Source organism: Fragaria vesca, linkage group LG1 (genome assembly GCF_000184155.1).
Source record: "Fragaria vesca subsp. vesca linkage group LG1, FraVesHawaii_1.0, whole genome shotgun sequence".
In the NCBI taxonomy this organism is placed as follows: Eukaryota; Viridiplantae; Streptophyta; class Magnoliopsida; order Rosales; family Rosaceae; genus Fragaria; species Fragaria vesca.
In genome coordinates this window covers 3,807,673-3,827,036 of record NC_020491.1, presented here as the reverse complement: position 1 = coordinate 3,827,036, position 19,364 = coordinate 3,807,673, and the positions used below count along the sequence as shown (strand labels likewise).

General features: G+C 40.4%; 3 protein-coding genes and 1 pseudogene across 4 annotated transcripts; all 4 read right to left on the bottom strand.

Annotated features, from left to right (window-relative positions):
* LOC101311803 lies at window positions 1–897 on the bottom strand. The gene is made up of 2 exons (XM_004288799.1): window positions 333–897; window positions 1–221 (listed from the first exon to the last, which is right to left on the bottom strand). The coding sequence occupies exons 1-2, from the start codon at window positions 895–897 to the stop codon at window positions 1–3; spliced, it is 786 nt and encodes a 261-aa protein (XP_004288847.1).
* Window positions 898–4,459: 3,562 nt separating this feature from the next.
* LOC101311517 (polyol transporter 5-like) lies at window positions 4,460–6,592 on the bottom strand. The gene is made up of 3 exons (XM_004288798.1): window positions 6,487–6,592; window positions 5,060–6,387; window positions 4,460–4,600 (listed from the first exon to the last, which is right to left on the bottom strand). The coding sequence occupies exons 1-3, from the start codon at window positions 6,590–6,592 to the stop codon at window positions 4,460–4,462; spliced, it is 1,575 nt and encodes a 524-aa protein (XP_004288846.1).
* A 2,415-nt stretch (window positions 6,593–9,007) lies between these two features.
* LOC101311224 (polyol transporter 5-like) lies at window positions 9,008–13,535 on the bottom strand. Its single transcript, XM_004288797.1, has 5 exons — window positions 13,480–13,535; window positions 13,350–13,434; window positions 10,691–10,892; window positions 10,093–10,594; window positions 9,008–9,959 (listed from the first exon to the last, which is right to left on the bottom strand). Exons 1-5 carry the CDS (start codon window positions 13,533–13,535, stop codon window positions 9,101–9,103), a joined length of 1,704 nt encoding a protein of 567 aa, XP_004288845.1. The 3' UTR covers window positions 9,008–9,100.
* Window positions 13,383–17,498, bottom strand: LOC101310937 (annotated as a pseudogene). Its single transcript, XR_183822.1, has 6 exons — window positions 16,981–17,498; window positions 15,748–16,840; window positions 15,355–15,636; window positions 14,357–15,271; window positions 13,559–14,231; window positions 13,383–13,434 (listed from the first exon to the last, which is right to left on the bottom strand). The product of XR_183822.1 is annotated as a TMV resistance protein N-like (transcript).
* Between the last annotated feature and the right edge of the window lie 1,866 nt (window positions 17,499–19,364).

Genomic DNA, 19,364 nt, shown 5'->3' with positions numbered 1-19,364 from the left:
TCAAGTCCCCAAGTTGGAGAATAGAGCCTCCCAAATCTCAGTGAACACCTCAATAATAACTCTGTGATGATGAGGCGAGTTCAGCTTCAGAAAACACTGCAAAAGATGCTCAAGATCTTTGCCTGAAAATATCTGCTTCTCCACGATCATTTCCACCATTGATGTTCTGAAATCGTTGTAAGGATCACTAGATTTCTTCACCACAGCGAAGCTGTCCTTCACTTTTCCTTGCAATGGCATCAGACCCACCTCAGAGCAGACAGAGCTTCCTCTTCTCCGGCCAAAGCTCTGAGCTTTTCCCCGAGAACTCGAACGCAGTCGCCTGCGAGAGCCTGACGAATCGGAAGTGTGAGTGTTGGAGGAAAACAGAGTATCAGTCTCGTCTTCTTTCTCTTCATCTTCACTGCTGGACCACCACCCATTGTGGTAGTAGTGATTACTATCCAAAGAAGAAATATCACTCTTCTGACTCCTCTTCTTCTTTTTCTTGCTCCCTCTCTTCTTCCTCTGTCGAAAGCTGTGACTTTCATGGACTTCGTAGAACGGATTTGAGTTCGAGAACAGAGGATTTGGAGGAATTTCAGACTTCACAAACGGGGAGCGACGTTCGAAAATCTTGCGTCTGGGGAGCATGAGGTCAGTGTTGGATCTGGAAATGACGCAGCGGTGGTTGATGGGTTGTTGCTTCGGGTCGTCGGAGCATTTAGGCCGGCAAATTGCCGGAAAAGGCTTAGGAGGAGGAGGAGCTGGTTTTGGAGGAGAGTCGGTACTAGTGTTACAATTCTGAGGCAAAAACACAGCTTTTTCGATCACGTCGGAGAGGCTACGTGAGCGGCAGGTGCCGAGTGAGGCCTTGTGGAACATGCGCGAGAGCTTCAGCTTGAAGCGGTTTTCCATTTTAGAGAGAAAAGTACAGAGGTTGGAGAAACAGAGGAGCTTTAGAGAGAGAATGAGAACAGAGGAGGAGGGTTTTGGAGGAAAGAGAAGGGTTGGGGGTGTGTATAAATGCATGGGAAAAATGAAAGTGAGAGTTGGTTTAAATGATAATTTTGTAAAAGTTTGGGGGTGTGAGGCTGGTTTTGTCTGTTTCTTTGTCCTCAACAACAAATATTGGTTTTGTATTATAATAAGGGGCTCTTGTTGACCTTGTACACCCACATTCCTTTTTCTTGATCTTCATTTTGGGTCTTTCCCATGGTGGGTTCCTTAAGTCCTAAACTCCTAACGTAGTTGTTTCTTGCCTAGAGGGATTCGAGTTTCTCGACCATAAAGATTTGATAAAGGTAAGATGTTCGTTATAATGTATATAGTCATATCAGATATGAGCGAAAAAAATACATATAAGTTAAGACAAAGTGTTCGATGAATTGTTTCAAAAAAATAAAACAACGGTTATAAAATGTGTCTAGTAAGATGATTAAACTTCATTTTCTCTAATAATTTGCCAATCATTAAGCTAGTGTAGTCATTCATTGATATGTGTTACTAATATGAGTACAAGACAGATCCTTGTGTAATAATTCTCTACACCTACAATCATAACCTGATTAGTGCAATCAATTTCTTTCTGATTGGACTTTGTTTTCTCTTGCAATTTTTCTCATATCAGGGTTTGAGATGTTAATAATGAACTTATCACAGGGAAGCAAATGACTCAAAGCGGCAAAGAAAGCTTGATAGGGTCTAAATGATGAAATGGGTAGCTAGAAGAAATGTGTAGAATGCCTTCTATGAGTTCTATCTATAGGTATACCCCCCAAGTAAATGCCACCCACACTATATATAGAAAGAGGAGAAGGTAAGGGACCAGAAACTAATGAAGTGATCTTATTTAGGGTTCATGGTAGGCACATACGTATATATTTGGTAGACATATTTGAAATTCAAATTATATAACTGTGATGCAGGTACTTGCACAGAAAAGGGTCACTGGCGATTAGGGCAATGCATATATGTACCTACCTTCGTAGAAAAGCTAGGATATGTAAATTACCTCACCCAATTACTTGGTATTATCTATATATAAGCTTATATGAAATGCCAAGATTTCATGACAGTGCAGACTGCAGAGAGACTAAACTATTGGCGTCGAATATAGATCCCGACCTGAAATTGCTTCATTGTTTCCTCTGTGAATATTAGAAGAAGTCTCCACTCTACTATAGTCCTCAGATCTGTGAGTCTGTGACCCTCCCATATATATTAGTCCAACTGGCATTATCACAAAGGATTCGATTAACTTAGAAAACTATACATAGTAGTCAAAAAGCTTCGGATTTCATCCTCAAATTATTGGAGAATAACATTACAACCATATTGTTTTTGACTTACGTTATCGTATTTTTAGGTATGTTGAAATGTTATCTTAGACATGTCGATAGAGAGAAATAAAGATTTTCGACATGGCTAAAATAACATCTTTAAGTGTAAACAGAGAATTAAACACCGTCAGGATGTTATACACATTACACAGGGTTTACGTTTGCATTTAACCCTTTGTTATCATGGTTGGTAGAATATTCTCATGAATTTTGACCATGAGAGCTCCTGACTGTGTCTGACGCCTCCTGAGGAAACCTTTTGTTCTGAATTCTGATTGCTATATTTTTCACTGTTTATGAAACAGGGTCTGCAGAATAAGAGAGATCTGGCCATTTTCATATGGTAGGGGTCTGAGTATTGCAGTTGGATAGAAGCAAACCAAGCACACAGATGCTTGAAGCATAAAAACGAGGAGGGTGTCGTTGGGAAGCACTGCAATGCCTTATTCTGTAGGCGCAGTCTAACTTTACTCAGCTCCATTGCAACCACTGTGTGAGCTCGTGAACTCATTAACAATTCAAATTGTACTTGCGAATCTGATACGTAGTGCTAATGTCCTACTCCTACCCCTATATGATTATAAATATCCAAAAACTACTTCATTGTAGCGACAAATCAAAGAATGTTAATTTCTTGTACATGTTGTAAAATACGCTTAAAAATTTATGCTTGCCGCTCATTTGCCTTTCTTTAACTATTAGATTTCTAGCCTACTACTCATTGCTGTGATAACATTCTTGATTTATATCTTCGTGTAGTATTGAAGCATTCCATAGTCTAGTTGGCAGAAGTGCTGCATTCTCATCTAACAGAGAACGGGAAGAGTTGTGGGTTTGAAATAATGAAAATGGAACTGCATGAAAAGGGGTGCCCTAGAAGTCTCCCTTAAACATGTGTGCTTGCAACCCACCACACATGTTTAAGGGTTTAATTTCTAAGTAAGATTCATGTTAGAGGGAGAGAGATAGTCATGGAGATTTGAAATGTGAGATTCAGAGTGAAGGACAAAGGTAATATTGTCACCTTTTCCATGTTCTATATGGAAGGAAACTATATATTATCATCGCCCTTTTTGATTTCTTCAATCTGCAGCTTTGAATTTCCATATCTTTGTCAACATGTTCATGTATGCTTCCAATTCGTCCATTGGTTAGAGGACAAACTTCAAAAGGACCTAAACTCTTGGCAAAACTATAAGGACCTGAATCTTCATAGATACAACATCTCGGTTTTTCAAATTTCCCAAATAAAACAATTTGGGTAGGGGTCAATGAAATCACTTGCAAATATGAATCAAGGTCTAGCTATGAAAGAATCTCAAAGTCTTGGAAGGTTCCAAGAGAGCAAATACAAATGAGGCAGCAGTGCAATCGTTAAGGCTTTACAACCAAATCCCCAAGGAAACCAAGAGCTATCAAACAGTTTAGTGCAGTTGGGTTCACTTTTCAAGTGGAAAAACTTGGCTCTGTGACAAGAAGAAAACCATTGCTATGGACATGGATTTCCTCATCCACTATCACTTTCTTTCATGCTAGCTCTGGGTATTATGAGATTGTAAAGGCTCTGAAAATTTCAAAACGGAGTTTTGAACTTTCAAAAGGGGCTACTGTTTTGACATTTTTGAGCATGACTTTTGGGTAAAATGGTCGTTAGCTTGTGTCACTTTTCTATGTGATCATGAAGTTGTACGTGTTTTTACTCTGAGATTTTTAAATGAATCCCAGAAAGGAATAGATTAGCAGACAAGGGCAATCAACCAAATTACCATGAGCGAAGCTTGCAGAACACTGCTCACCCTTGCAGTCTCTACAACTTCATTTTCTGTGCAATCTGTGGTTGTTTTGTTAATTTGTATTAACTTCTTGGACTCGTGGAGTAGCAAATCGCCTAAATACACGATAACAAAAATAACGATTGGTTTTATTTGTACATTTACTGGAATCCTAGTCGTAATGCAAATAAAGTGTTTAATAAATTATCTCAAAGATGGTAACACATAAATAACAAAGTAGACAGTTTCACCAACTCGAACTTGAATTCTAAAATTGATCAAATGTTTCAAACAAGTTGAGATAAAAGCCACCAAGCAAATAATGTGGATCTTTGCTTGTAGTCTGAACGGCTAAAAATCACAGAGCTACAGAACTAGTGTTGTATGCAATATCCGTATGTTATGACATCTCTTCTGTGTGACTGAGGGGCACAGAGCTGTAGTAGGTAGAAGCTCAGTGTTCTGCAAATTCAAGAAATTGAAAAGATGGGTATGCAATTTCCGGACCTACACCATGGATAAAAGTAAACTGAGTCATGAAAGTTGGTCTGGACTTTTACTATCTCTATCACTCTCTCTATGTATCCAGAAAATCCGTCAGTGAATTTCTAATGTGCGTGTGCGAGCACGGGCTTCATTCACCCGTGAACAAAACTGTTTTTGTCCTAGTTACTTGTCATCTTCTTGTCTTGTCTAAGCTTTTTCCCTCCAAGTTCATCTCCTTTCGTCTTATATTTTCAGTTCTTCTATTCACTTATGATCATCAAGTTGCTTCTACCTATCAATCTTTAATATATCATGTTAAGAGTTTACATAACTTGTGAACTTATGAACATAGGGGTCGTCACATTGTAGATCAAGCACACACTCTTGCATATATTATATATTTTCATACATTTTAAGGGTCACAAAAATATTTCGTCGAACACTTTATGACATATCTATTAATTCCCTCACCCTATTTACCTTTGTTGTCACTTTGTCTTCAAAAATAGTCTCCATGTCCTCCAAGGTCCTGCCTTTTGTTTCCGGCAAGAACAAGTAAAAGAAGACCGTACCGACAATCATTATCCCCGCAAACACGAAAAATATTCCGCCGAATGTGATTTTGTGAGAAATGCTTAGAAATGTCATTGACACTACCCCACTCACTAACCGGTTCACCGAAATGGCTAGGCTCGAGGCTTGGGCTCGTAGTCTCATCGGGAAGATTTCCGAAGAGTAGACCCATGTTATGGGCCCAAGCCCGATTGAAAAGAAAGAAACATCGGCGCAAACTGCCATGATACACAATGCTATGGCCCAGGTCGGTTTTTCGGTTGACTGCTCGAGAAACTTGGACCCGAGGCCCAGCCCAAATAGCGAAACCACCATTCCTACGGAGCCCAATAACAAAAGTGGCCGCCTTCCATACTTGTCCAATTTCAACGCCGACAACAACACAAACAGGGCCTTGGCGAGGCCCATAATGACATTCACACCAAACAGTTGTCTTTTATTATGAATTCCGGCTGCCTTGAACACTTCCGGGCAGTAGTACACCACGGCGTCGTTTCCAGAAGCCTGCATGAAGAAGTTGATCCCAATAGCAGCAACGAGCATACGCCTGGTGGGCCTAGTGGGCCGTAACAAAATCTCCTTCCAAACCGAACCACCTTCATGGGCCGAGTCTGGACCGTGAATTGCAGCCTTGGTTATTTCCTCAAGCCTCAACTGAGCTTCCTCTTCAGAAGCTGATGTTCTGATCAAAACCTTCTTTGCTTCACTTAGTTTGCCTTTCATTACAAGCCACCGAGGAGACTCCGGCATTGCTATCACCCCAAAACCTATACCAATCGCCGGCACCGCCGCTAACCCTAACATTAGTCTCCAACTAATGTGCAGTGGTAAGCCAGACAATGCAAAGTTAACTATGTACCCAACTAACAAACCAAAAGTGATGAACACCTCAGGGAGAGAGGTCAGAAAACCCCGGCTCATGGCTGGCGAGAGCTCAGCTGTGTACACCGGAGCGATCATGAGGGCGTAGCCGACGCCAATTCCGGCCACGCACCGCCCCGCCATTAGAAATGGGTAGGACGGTGCGAGGCCCATGAGGAGTGCACCCATTAGAAATGTGCAAGCAGCCAAGACTATAGTGTAACGCCTGCCTATAATATCCGATGTCTTGCCTGATGCTAGTGACCCTATTAGAGAAAACACATTCAGGGTTCCCACCAAGATTTCCTGTTGAGTTCGTGTGATTTTGAAGTCGTCCTTGATCAAAATCACAGCACCACTCATCACTCCAATATCTGTTTAACAAAATCGAAAACAAAAAAACCCGAAATTCGTATATCAATTTCATTTTTTTACGAATGAAATTTAAGAGTAATGGATGAACTGAGGCTTACCATAACCCAATAAAATGGAGTTCGTGGAGGCAAGGAGAGCGCAGACGATTGTGTACTTGTTCAGCCCGGAATTTTTACGATATTGGGAGGCCTCGATCTCAGCCATGTTTGTCGAAATAGTGAAACTGTTTGATGAGGAGGATCTGGGATTCGATTTTCTCAGGTGGTTGTTGAGGGTTGAAGAGGTATGTCGGTGGGAAAGTGAGAGTGAATGAGGGTTGCTTTGTGTTTGCCTAGAGAAGCAGAAATAGTGAGAATGGGAATGAAAAAAGTGCTGACTGACATAATTTGATGAATGAAGAACACGTTCAGCAACAGAAGCAGGTCACAACATCAAGGTGGCACAAGTGTTTAGGTCATTCTCTTCTATCTTCTGCTGTCGTTTATTCCAGGTTTATTCGAATCTTGGAATTACGTAATTGGATTTGGGGTTGTGATTTTAGGAAGGAAGAGCCAAGGTGATGAGTTAACGAGCAATAGTATCGTAGACAATCTTTATCTGTTTTTCTTTCTTTTAGGAAAAGAGTTAGGGAGTCCATCTCTTTCTAACAGATTTCAATTTAATATCGTAGACAATCTTTATCTGTTTTTCTTCTTTTAGGAAAAGAGTTAGGGAGTCTATCTCTTTCTAATAGTATTAGAATTTATAGAAAATTTTATAAAAGTCCTCTTTTCAATATTTTTTCTTACATAAGTCCACCTTAACAATTTTACCTACATAAATTCACTTTTGGGACCAAACCCATCACCTATTTTTTTCGTTCTACCTAAAGTACCCTTAGCTATATCTCAACCGCATCCAATTCGTCTCTCTTTCATCGAAAACTCTCTCCTCTCTCTCTCTTTGCAAATGGGAGCTTCAAAACCAGCGATGAGATGATCCTCATCTGAAAACCAGATATCTCCGGCGTCGATCTGCTTCTCCGACGACGATGAAGACGCCTCGACCTCGACCTCGACGCTGCCGGCCAACGATGACATCTCGACCTTAACGCTGCCAACTCGACGTTGACGCCTCGACTGCGTCTAATTCCATCAACGACGACTTCTAATTCGGCCTCAACCTCGGAGTCTTCTTATTTGACCTTGACGTGTTCTGATTCGACCTCGACGCCGCCGGCCCGACGACGACGTCTCCGGATCGACGATGACACCTTTTGATTTGATCCGCTCAACCATCTAGCGCCTTCACCTCTGATGAAATCGACTAGACCTACCTCTTGATCCGATCCAGATAAACCCGTCGTTGCTGGCATCGACGGTGTTGGGAAACGAAGGCTCTACCGAGAATGGAACCATCCTCTTAACATGCTCAACACTCAACAAGCTCACAATTTACTGGTTATGGTTATGATAGTATATTTCCAACACAGTAGTAGTATATTTTTGTTATTGTGATAGTGTATTTTTGACACTGTAATAGTATATTTTGTATTACTTGGTAGTAGTATATTTTATTATGTATGGTAGTAACTTTTGTTTATAGTGTTAGTAGCTTTTTTTTTACGATGGTAGTAGCTTTTCTTTATGGTGTTAGTAGCTTTTTTTACAACGGTAGTAGCTTTTCTTTACAACGCTAGTAGTTTTTGTTACTAGTCATAGTAGCTTTTGTTCTCGGCAGTAGTAGTTTTTGTTTCCAGCGGTAGTATCTTTTGTTGACAACAATAGTATTTATCTTTTTTTGTTAGTAGTAGTAGTTTTTATTATCAGTGGTAGTAGCTTTTGTGGTCGTTAGAATTGTCATAGATGGTCGACCGGAAAGTTCGTCGGAGGTCGGCCGGAGGTCTGCCGGAGACCTCGCCGGAGGTCAGCCGGAGACTATTTGTGGTTGTTGACTTTTTACATTAGTGGCATTTTTGTAAATATAAGAGAAAATCTAATTTTTTTGTTGGATGGCAGTCTGTAATTTTGTTGAACTTTAATACCTAATATAAGACTCTATTTAGACTTGGGTGGACTTATGTGGGTAAAAATGTTTAAGTGGACCTATATAGGAGAAAATGTCTCTAACCGGACTTCTATGTAATTGGCCCTAGAATTTAATGGTTTGCATTAATGAGAAACATTTTTTGTTTGATTCAAAATCGCGGTATCTCAAAGGCTTCTTAGGCCTAATGACTAATCCGTTAGGAGCCCGGACAGCCAGCAGGGCATTGCAGCTCCTCCCCTAACTACTTTTGACAGTGTCGAACCTAGGTTGAGGAGCACACCTAACTAGGCAAGAACCACTAGACTACTTTGCAGTGGTTCACTAATGAGAAACATGAAAAAAGAAGAAAAAAGCATTTATATATGAAAAAAACAAAATGTACACATTCAACTTTGTCCTTGAGAGAAACTGCAACTATCATATCATGCCCAAAATTTACATGATTCCCATTTCCCTCTTTTGGAATTTGAGGTAGCACAATACCTCAAGAGCAATCTACACATTGAACTAAACAACACACTCATGGTCAATGACTAATTCATGATCATAGGATGAAACTCTATCTCCGACAAAATCTACTAGAACTATAACAACTTATGCAACTAATTTCCTATGGTGTTCAATGTTGCAAATCAATGTGTTCCAAGCAATGGAAATAATGATACGTATCTCTTACAATGCACGTCAAGAAAGAAGCATTTTCCGGTTCTCCTTGTCATACTCATCCTCGAAGAGAGCCTCGATTTCTTCTAAGTTTTTTCCTTTTGTTTCCGGCAAGCAGAAGTAAAAGAAAATTGTACCCACCACCATTATCCCCGCGAGCATGAAAAACATACCTCCAAATGTTATCTCCCTAGAAATGCTTAGAAATGTCATTGCCACCAAGCCACTCACCAATCGGTTCACCCCTATCGCCAAGCTTGAACCTTGGGCCCTTAACCTCATTGGGAAAATCTCCGATGAGTACACCCATGTGATGGGCCCAAGCCCAATGGAGAAGAATGAAGCGGCCGAACACACCGCCACCACACACAACCCAATAGCCCATGTGGGCTTGTCAATTGAATATTCAAGAAACTTGGAGCCCAGGCCCAATGAAGCTAACGAGAATGCCATGCCGATTGAGCCCAAAAGCAAAAGTGGCCTCCTGCCATACGAGTCCAAGAACAGAGCTGATATCAAAACAAAGAAGGTCTTGGCAATGCCCATGAGTATTGTCACACCAACAAGCTGCTTCTTGTTTTGAATTCCGGCGTCCCTGAAAACTTCCGGGCTGTAATACACGACGGCATCATTGCCGGAAGCTTGCATGAAGAAATTGACACCAATGGCGGCAATGAGAATGCGGCGAATGGGCCTAGTGGGCCTCAACAATAAGTCTCTCCAAACCCCTTGCCCACTCCAATTGCTTGAAGAAGTTGCAGGCATTGAATTAGCTGCTCTTGCTATCTCTTTGAGCCTCAATTCAGCTTCCTCCTTGCTTTCAGATGTTCTTATCAAAACCTGCTTCGCTTCGTCTAACCGGCCTTTCATCACCAACCACCTATTTACCAATGTCAATGTCAAACAGAAACATCAACAAAACATCCGCATTATATGGTCAAATGTACCAAAACAAAACATAGCAAACATGTATGTTTCTAGTAAAATGTGACCAAAATCTAAAGCCGAATTACCTAGGTGACTCCGGCATTGCCAACACGCCGACAGCAACAGCAAACGCCGGAAATGCTGCAAGTCCAAGCATAAGTCTCCAATTCAAGTTCTGTGGGAGGCCGGACAAAGCATAGTTGGAGATGTACCCTAGTAGTATTCCACCATTGATGAACACCTCAGGGAGGGAGGTCAGAAAGCCACGTGTAAGAGCCGGCGAGAGCTCTGCTACATAAACCGGGGCAATCATAAGTGAATATCCAACACCAATCCCGGCCACCACTCTTCCAGCTATAAGGAACAAGAAAGATGGTGCTAGTCCCATCAGAACTGCCCCTATTAGAAAAGTTACTGCAGCCAGGACTATAGTGTAACGCCTCCCAATCCAATCCGAAGTCTTGCCTGAGGCAATGGATCCAATCAAAGAACACACATTTAGGGAACCAACCAAGATCTCTAGCTGAGTTGATGTAATGTTCATGTCCTCCCTTATATAAAGGGCTGCACCGCTCATCACCCCAATATCTGCAAAACCCAAATAACAGAATCAAGGGTTTTATCTTTAGGACTTAAAAAGATAAGAAGGTGCAAACATTGAAGGGATTGATTTAGGGTTCTAACCATAGCCGAGGAGAACAGAGTTTGTGGAAGCCAAAATAGCACCAGCAAGAGCATATTTGTTGAGACCTGGTTTAGACCCTGAAGGTAATGATGATGGAGGTTCTGAACCAGGAATAGGGTGATAATCGTTATCCTTGTTTGAATCCAGAGGTGGAAATTGTGATGACATCTTCTTGGTGAAGAAGATGAGATCAAAAGGGGTCTGCGCAAACCAGAAAGGATATGCATCACTGCAATCCTTTATATACAAAAGACAGCTAATCTTGAGTAATTTTACCTTAAGTAACAGTAAATTAGGCTAATTAAGATTAAGTAAAAGGGTAATTATAGAATTGGAATGAGAAATAATTGCATTCTGTTTACTTTATAAAAAGGAGCTTTTCTCAGGTCACGCTGCCTCCACACGCCTCTGTCGAAGTTTATCTGGCACATTACCTGTATGAATGGATTTGACTAAAAAGACATGAATGGACCAAGCGAGCAATATTTCCAGCACGCATGATGATCTAACCACCAATGTGAATAACGTGATAGTATTTAGGTCTGTATTGTAACAAAAATATGAAATTAGGTCGGAGATTAACAGTTGAAGAGATAAACATATATAATTGTCGAAAAAGACAAGTAAAAGCGAAAAAAATCCCCACAGTTCCACTTATTTGTCCAGCAAGTTTTACCTGGAGATTTTGAGAGTGACTGGCCACCGACGGAGGTAGAACATGAGTGTGTGAAGTGGGAACACAAATGGGAGAGGAATATCCGAACTATATTTCAATGTTTCTCTTTCAGGGCAAAGATACTAGCATATGCGTCGGATTTTGAACCCTAGCTCTGACTTGATCAACACCCACCTCCTACGTAATTTGATTCAGTATAATATATACAAGTCTATAATCTTTGTAGTAAATAAACCAAAGATAAGAATGGACATGTGTATGGAGATTGGAATCGCTATCTTATATCATTTAGTTGTTTGTCTTGTTGTAACCAATAGCAAAGCAGCCAAACACAGTGAAGCACGTTGAAACAATGATGCATCTTCTTCATTTGATTAAGATCCAACATAGCAAACAAGGACCCCATTTGTATTATTTCTTTCATCATTGATAAAGGACAATAATATTCATGGGAATGGCCCGAAATGAACTGAAAGCAGAAAAAAAAAACCGGAAGTGGAACTCACCGCCACACCGTCAAGTCATGAACTCTGTACAAATTGTTGAGCTTCTCTTTTTCTCTATACAGAAGTTTCCAGTATGCATTATGAAGTTCTTGTACTATTCATGCTCTGTTTTTTGCTGTGAACGAAACAGGGGAAGGGGACTGGAAGCTTTGGAAAGAGAAGGAACAAGAACGACGTGTTCTGTGTTAAGAAGTCTAAAAGGGTCTTGATTTTTGCTTCTGGGTTTTGGAGACCGAGGCTTGAGTTCGGTTGATAAGAAAATGGCCGAAGGGTGGTGAGGGATTGAAACAGAGGCGGAGCTTATGTTTAAAAAAGAAAACTAAAAAAAATAGTTTTAAGTCAGATTGGGCCTAAGTGGGCCAGGCGGAGACGATGTAGGCCTAGGTGGTGGGCCTAGATGCGCAGGGGGGTCCATCATTTAAACAAAAGAAGTAATTTAAAAGCAAAAATAAGACAGATTGGGCCTAACGCGGCCTTGGCGGAAACGGTGCGTGGCTAGGCGGTTCTACTGGTCGTGGGCCTTGACGGGCAGTGGGGCCCATCTTAAAAAAAAAAAAAAACACATTTTCACCTCGGCGTCTTTTGGGTTTCCGATTCTTTCTCTCCTGTCTTTCCGGCGGTCACCGCGGCTGCTCTTCCTGCTTCAGTCAAGCTTTGTATCAAAGTATCAAGCTATCAATTGATTCCAATTCATGCCTTCTCGATTCTGGTAGTGATCAGAAAATATCTGCATTATCAATATATTGAGAAACAATTTGAGACAAAAAGTCGACAGCAGAAAAGAGCTCCCAGAACCAGATATATATAGTAAGTACCGACGAAAGTATGAGCAATGTCAAAATAAGAACAAAGAGAAAAGGATTACACTAATCAAAATCAAAGTTTCCGAAACAAGAGTGACATTGTTTCATCGACTTTCCGTATATACAATTTGCACACATGTGCCTCATATGAGCTGCCAAGTGAACAGAATTGGATGGTTGTCCTTGTTGCCTTGTTGAACAGACCTAAATTGTGTCACAAAACTGCAAGATTACCAAGTTTTTTCCGATATGGTACATTCGGTAACCGCGTTTTCAATACAAATTGCCCACAGATAAGATACACGATGCACTAGAGAGTGTCAAAGTAGACTAATACGAAAAATTCTGTAGTTCTGCAGCTATTGTGGTGTAAGCCATGTACGCGCTTCAGAAGTTAACAAAATGAAGCCAAAGGACAAAGATTAGTGTCATTCGTCATCTAATATTCACTGCTCTTTTCCCTGCATATATAAACACATAATCATGTAATAATCAGAAGCTGTAAGAGGAGCTACGATATAGAGATGAAGTGTAAAATTCTCAAGACTACAACATAATAATGTGTATGACCGTGCTCATCTCTTGTGACAATGTTTTTTTCATTGTCTTCACAGAAGAAGATGCCGTTCACATTTGTCTCGGAAAATGAGAAGAGATGATGGTGTACACCAACCTTTCTGCTTCTTGTCTTGGCAACGTAAACCGCCACACATGCACTCAAAAGGATGATCTTCACCTTCAAAATCAAGCCCATAATCCTGGAAAACAGTACAGATCATTTACTAACAAAGATATACAACAACCTTTGCATAAGAAGGTTATCCAAATTGACTGATTCATTGTTAGAGCTAGCTACCATTTTTGTAAATCACAAAAACATACCTCCACAAGAACGATTAGTATCATGCCTCGAGTCTTTTGAATAATGATTCATTGTTAGAGCTAGCTACCACTTGCAATTTTACTCGGACCTTCTCCTCTTGCTTCTGCCTCCCTCTGAGTCGCATAATTCAAGACTCCGTTTCATGATGTCGGTGGGTGGATTGAGCAAGTTTTTCAAATCTTCCTTGTACAACAATCGGGCTCCACACCTCTTCACACAATTCGGGCATGGAATACGAGGATGCCGCCAAGAATCACAATACGCATCGAATGAGAACGTAAAAGAGCAGCTTGTGGTATCCCGGATTTGACCACGAGGCATAAAAGACACCCAAAGATGATCTCCCTTCATATGCCGCTTCGTATTTGTTAGATGCATAAAGTGCTTTTTTGAATCATGAATGTGTTTAACACCAACCGCTGGCGATAGACCTTCAATTACGAACTCATCATTCTCAAGAGTGTGAGGTTCTTTCAGATCGGCAAAAACAACACAAAACACAATGCCCATCCACTTTGATTTACAATTTTTCCGATCCGGAGGCAGCTCCACAGTCAATGAGCCTCCCTCGCTTCGAATATCAAACCACTCTGAGATTCTACTTCCAGGACTTAGAATATCAAATGATGGACGAACAGTACAGCTGTATGAGAGAAAGTCCCGGGAGATTCCCTACACCAAAGGAACAATTATGCATGTTCAATGAGGATTTAGAAGATACAGTCACAGAGAGAGAGAGAAAGAGAGAGAGAGAGACACACACACACACACAAATATGAGTGATCGATGTAACATACCTGAGAAGCCAATCTCCTTAGCATCGAAAATATTCCATTAGTGAAGCCTTCACTGTCGATCAATCCAAAGCAGTTCACAGTTGATAAACGAAAGCCCACCAAATTGGAGGATGTGCCCTGCTGTGATGGTTCTGACAACTTTTTTAAGGAATCACAATCATCTGCCCACACTTGTAAATACCAATTCGACGGGAGATCCGGTAATTGTTGAAGCCTTTTGCACCCCGTCAAATTAATGGCAGCAAGCTTAGAAAGGCATTTAATGCTTGCGGGAAGAGTAATAAAATCATTTCCATCAAGACGCAACCCATATAGAGATGGAAAGCAGTAGCCAATATCATCGGGGATTACTCCTTGACTAAGATGACAATCAGCTAGTTCTAACGACCACAAAGACGGAAAAGCCCTTGGAGATGGCAACGAAGGCTCTAGACTCTTTCTTCTGAATAAGGAGCCAAGCTTACTTCTCATAGATGGTTTCAAACACTCTATCTCCCCCGTATTTTCTACTAGTTTTTTCAGTTTTGGGCATCGTGACATATCGAGCACTTCAAGACCAACCATATGTTCAATTGATGAAGGTAGTTCCTCAGTAGCAGTACCGGGTATGATAAGGTGACACAGGTTTTCCATCCCTTCTCCAAATTCTGGAATCTTTAGTTTTGAGCAGTAGGAAAGGTCGAGAAACTTGAGGGAATCCATTTCAATCTTACTTGGGAAGCTCTTAACGTTTTTGCATCCGTAGAGTGTCAACAACTTCAGTTTTTTGTGCACTGCAATGGATGGATGGACCTCAACTAAACCCTCACAAAATGCAAGATTCAATTCCTCAAGATTCGACATACCTGTGAAATCTGGGGTCTTCTTCAAATTATTGGAGTCACCAAGATCCAAATGTTTCAAATTAGGCAATTCCTGTACAACGCATGGAGCAAACAATTACCTTCGGAAAATTTAAGATTCTATTTTAAAGTACAAAACATGACCAACACTCTTACCTGTCTTCCATCCCAAAGCTTAACGAGTTGGCTATTCTGCATTTTAAGTTCAACAAGTGAGTTTGGTCTGAAACATGCTGGAAGAGACTTGGAAGGATACCAACTCCATCTGAGTATTATCAAAGAATTTGGGAGGGATTTGGGGCCTGAACTAACTATTAAATTATCAAATTCAAGAAACATAAGTTTGAGCATCTTAGAAAAGCATTCAAAATTCCAGTTTGAATCTGCCTCTTCTAATTCTGATAGGCTCAAGCGGATGCCTTTGATTGCTTCTATTCCCTGGATATTAATTCAGAATAAAGAAAAAGTTAATTCCACACAGGGTCTAATATATATATCATGCTTAAATGAAATGTACTTGTTAATTGGGTTATCTATATAACTTCTTACCGTATTAGCCGTGAATACATGAAATATGTCATTACGATGCAACAAACGGCTGCGAAGACCAGGCTCTTGTGTTTCTAGTCGAACAATTTCCTGTGCCATTTCTTGTATCAAACCATGCATCTCAACATTATCGACCACATCAATAGTTATCAGAGATTTCTCAATAAGAACTTCTATCCCATAACGGGCACTAAAGTCACAGCTCTTAAGCAATTCAATAACTCGCCCCTTGTTCATCCCCTTGTAGAAGAATGCAACATCCAGAAAAATGTTTTTCTCCATGTAATCTAGTGCATCATAACTTATTTTGAGTGAATTAAAAATCTTTGCATCAGAGCCTTTCTTTAGTCTGTCCCAAGCACTTTCCCATGTCTCTAGATCTCTATTGTACAAAGAGCTTCCAACGATTTTAAGACCTAAGGGAAGCCCTTCCACATAATTTATGAAACACTTGGACAGCTCTGAAAATCCTTCCACAGGCAGATCTTTTTTGAAGGCATTCTGACAAAATAGCTCAAGAGCTTCACATTCATTTCGCCCTGATAGCTTAAATGATATTTCTATGTCATTCTCAATGAGCACACGTTCATCTCTAGTTGTAACAATGATTCTGCTCCCCTCACCAAACCAAGATTTATGTCCGGCCAACTGTTTTAGGAGGTCACAGCTATCAACATCATCAACAACGAGAAGAACCTTTTTATTGGACAAGCATCTTCTAATGAAAAAAGTTCCTTTGTACTCATCCCAAACTTGTGAAACATTTTCCTTCAAGACTGGGAAAAGAACCTGTTTCTGAAGATTCACTAGTTTACCGCGAGACTTCCTGACATCAACAAGAAACTCAGCCACTTCAAAATTATGCAAAATTTTCTCGTACACTAGCTTAGCAAGGGTGGTCTTACCCATTCCACCCATACCCCATATACCAATAAATCGAACATCTTTTCCCTCAAGAGCTAAAAGCAAACCCATTTGCCCAAGTCTGAAATCCATTCCGACTTACTTTTCTTCGGAATTAGACAATGTGATCGTAGGACGTAATTTCTCCCATACACTCTTCACAATGACATCTGTAAGCTCACGTTCACATCTAACAGAAAAAATAGACAATCATCAAGCTAATAATTAGTATATATGTATATGTATGTAGTAGAACATTGCTAATTTGCTATGACAAATCAAAACTAAAAAGACAACAAACATATGTTGAAGTTTTGTTGTAATGCTTACTTATAATTCTTTGCATCCCATCCAGATAGATTGGCCACTTTTCTCAAAGCATGTCTCCACCTCTCCACCTTCTTCGGGTCGTCACTGAACTTCACTTCATGCTTAGCAAAGGCTTCAGTAAAGCTATTCCTCTGATGTCGAACGTCCGACGGATCCACATTAAGAAAAACCGGGAGAACTCTCTTATCTCCGGGTTCCATGAACTCGATAATCTTGGCAAGTTCATCCAAGCACCAGGTGGAAGAAGCATAGTTGGGTGAGAGAACAACGATGGCGAGATGAGAATGTTCGACTGCGGTTAATAGCTTCGGAGAGATCTCAGATCCGATTTCAAGCTCCCGGTCGTCCTTGAAAGTCTTGAATACTTGACAGAACTCCAGTTGGTGGTCTAAATGGGAGATGAAACCCCAGCGCGTGTCTTCACCTCTGAAACTCAAGAAAACGTCGTATTTCCTACGAGGAGGTGGTTCAGCCCAAGAAAGAGATGGGGAGGAGGCTATTTGGGTGCTCAAAGCCATCGGAAAAACAGCAAGATCAAATCATCCTGGGCCTAACAATCAGCTGCTATTTCTATTTCCCTCACTTCGGAAACCACCTACTTCATTTGTTCTGCCTCTCTCCTCATCTCGGATTGACGTCGTCGGCGACTCTGCTATTCACACCCTGGCCCTCCCAAACGATCAAACCTTTCCTCTGAATCTCTTATCTCTCATATCCTTCCTGATAGCATCGTCGAACTTGAACTGCAGCAAAGGATAGAAAATTTCATCAAAATTTTATACCTGGGTTCAGAAGAAAAAATCAACCCAGAAAAAGAATTGAAATCTTCAGTTGGTTGCTTTTGTCTTTTTTGTTTGTGGAACAATAACAGAGACAAGTGGCCAGATGCCAAACTGACATTGCAGGCACAGGGTTGGCACAAGGTATTTGGGTCCTAGAGTAAACGGCGTTGTTTCCAAGACCACTATAACACGAAAAGAGGGGGGTCCCTTTCAAGTCTCAATCAGTCGTCTGTTTATGAACTAAATTCAGTTTACCTTTATGGTTTGGGGGTGACTTCATGTTAATCTCTACTCTTTTATTTTCATCAATTTACCCCTTGAACTCTTCAATTTATGTCTGCCGTGCCCAAATTCTCATATTCCGTTTGAATTAACCTTTAATTATCAGCAGTTAAGGTCTGATTTGGACATATAAGGTCCGATTTGCCCAAATTCTAGATATTGGCCTCACAGTTAAGGTTAAAATTATCAGTAGTTAACGTCCGATTTGGACATAATATAGGACATTTGGTCACGCTTGAGGAAAATTTAAAAGTTTGAGGGGTAAACTGATGAAATTGAAAGTATAGGGATTAACATGAAGTTACTCCCAAACCTCATGGGGTAAACTGAATTTAATTCTTTATTTATTTTCATTTTTATTTTCCATAAATCACTACTGCAAAATAAAGAGACAAAAATATGAGTGTCAATTAGAAACTTTATAATAGTTTGGCCCTCATTTCTGCCAAAGTTCTTTCCCATTTGATGATAATGCACGGCCCTTTTTTCTAGTATAGCAAATTCTGTTCTTATCTTTGATCTACTTCAGTAACAGCCCGTTATGGTCTTTACCTTTCTGCTGCTAAATAAGTTCCTAAACTGATTGCAGAATGATGATCAAAAGAAGTCCCTGTGGAAACTGCAGTAGGATTACATCTTCAAGTAGCTGTAACAACGGTGCAAATATGAACTGCAGGAACTGCCTTATACTTGAGAGAAAAAAGCTACTTTATTTTGTCAATGCAAATTTGATGTTTCACTGCAGGTGCCTACTTTTATAGTTGTGATGCATTCAGTTCATTCATAGAGAGAAAATGAGCGAATGTACCTGTTGTTACTGTCAATTCAAAAGGGGAGGCATCTGATTTACACCATGTTAGGGAATGTAATGGTGCAGCAAGTTATGGTTCTCCATGATCATGGGAAGATTTATTTGCTTCTGCTTCTAGTCGAGCTATCTTCATGCTACATTACCTAAAGAATATCACAATTTTGAAAGCTCTATTCATTCATATCCACAACTTAATGTTCGGCAGGCCGGTGGTTACTTTTTTAATTCGGCTCTAAAGGAAATTGGTAATCCATTGGTAAAGTTGGATAAAACATCCCTTGTCCCTGGAAGGCATATATGTATATCATACTTGGTATCCGGAATAGTGGGAAAATGGTGTTGAGTTTGTGGAAACTGTGGAAATGATATCTTAGATAAAGAACATGGTCACACACTCACACTGATGATGGTGTTTCTGTGTAACGGTTATCTGAGACCTGTAAATCTTGTTGGGAACGACCATAATGTGGTTGCAGTGGCTGACATATTGTTTTCTCTTATATGTAGCA

Coding starts and splice junctions, on each gene's coding strand:
- LOC101311517 (XM_004288798.1), bottom strand. CDS start 6,592: ATGGCTGAGATCGAGGCCTCCCAATATCGTAAAAATTCCGGGCTGAAC. Junction 6,388..6,486: donor CTCCATTTTATTGGGTTATG/GTAAGCCTCAGT, acceptor TTTGTTAAACAG/ATATTGGAGTGATGAGTGGT. Junction 4,601..5,059: donor AAGACAAAGTGACAACAAAG/GTAAATAGGGTG, acceptor TCCATGGTGTAG/GTCCGGAAATTGCATACCCA.
- LOC101311224 (XM_004288797.1), bottom strand. CDS start 13,535: ATGGTAGCTAGCTCTAACAATGAATCAGTCAATTTGGATAACCTTCTT. Junction 10,893..13,349: donor CCAAGACAAGAAGCAGAAAG/GTTGGTGTACAC, acceptor TGGTTTGCGCAG/ACCCCTTTTGATCTCATCTT. Junction 10,595..10,690: donor CTCTGTTCTCCTCGGCTATG/GTTAGAACCCTA, acceptor TGGGTTTTGCAG/ATATTGGGGTGATGAGCGGT.
- LOC101311803 (XM_004288799.1), bottom strand. CDS start 897: ATGGAAAACCGCTTCAAGCTGAAGCTCTCGCGCATGTTCCACAAGGCC. Junction 222..332: donor TCACACTTCCGATTCGTCAG/GCTCTCGCAGGC, acceptor TGCAAGGAAAAG/TGAAGGACAGCTTCGCTGTG.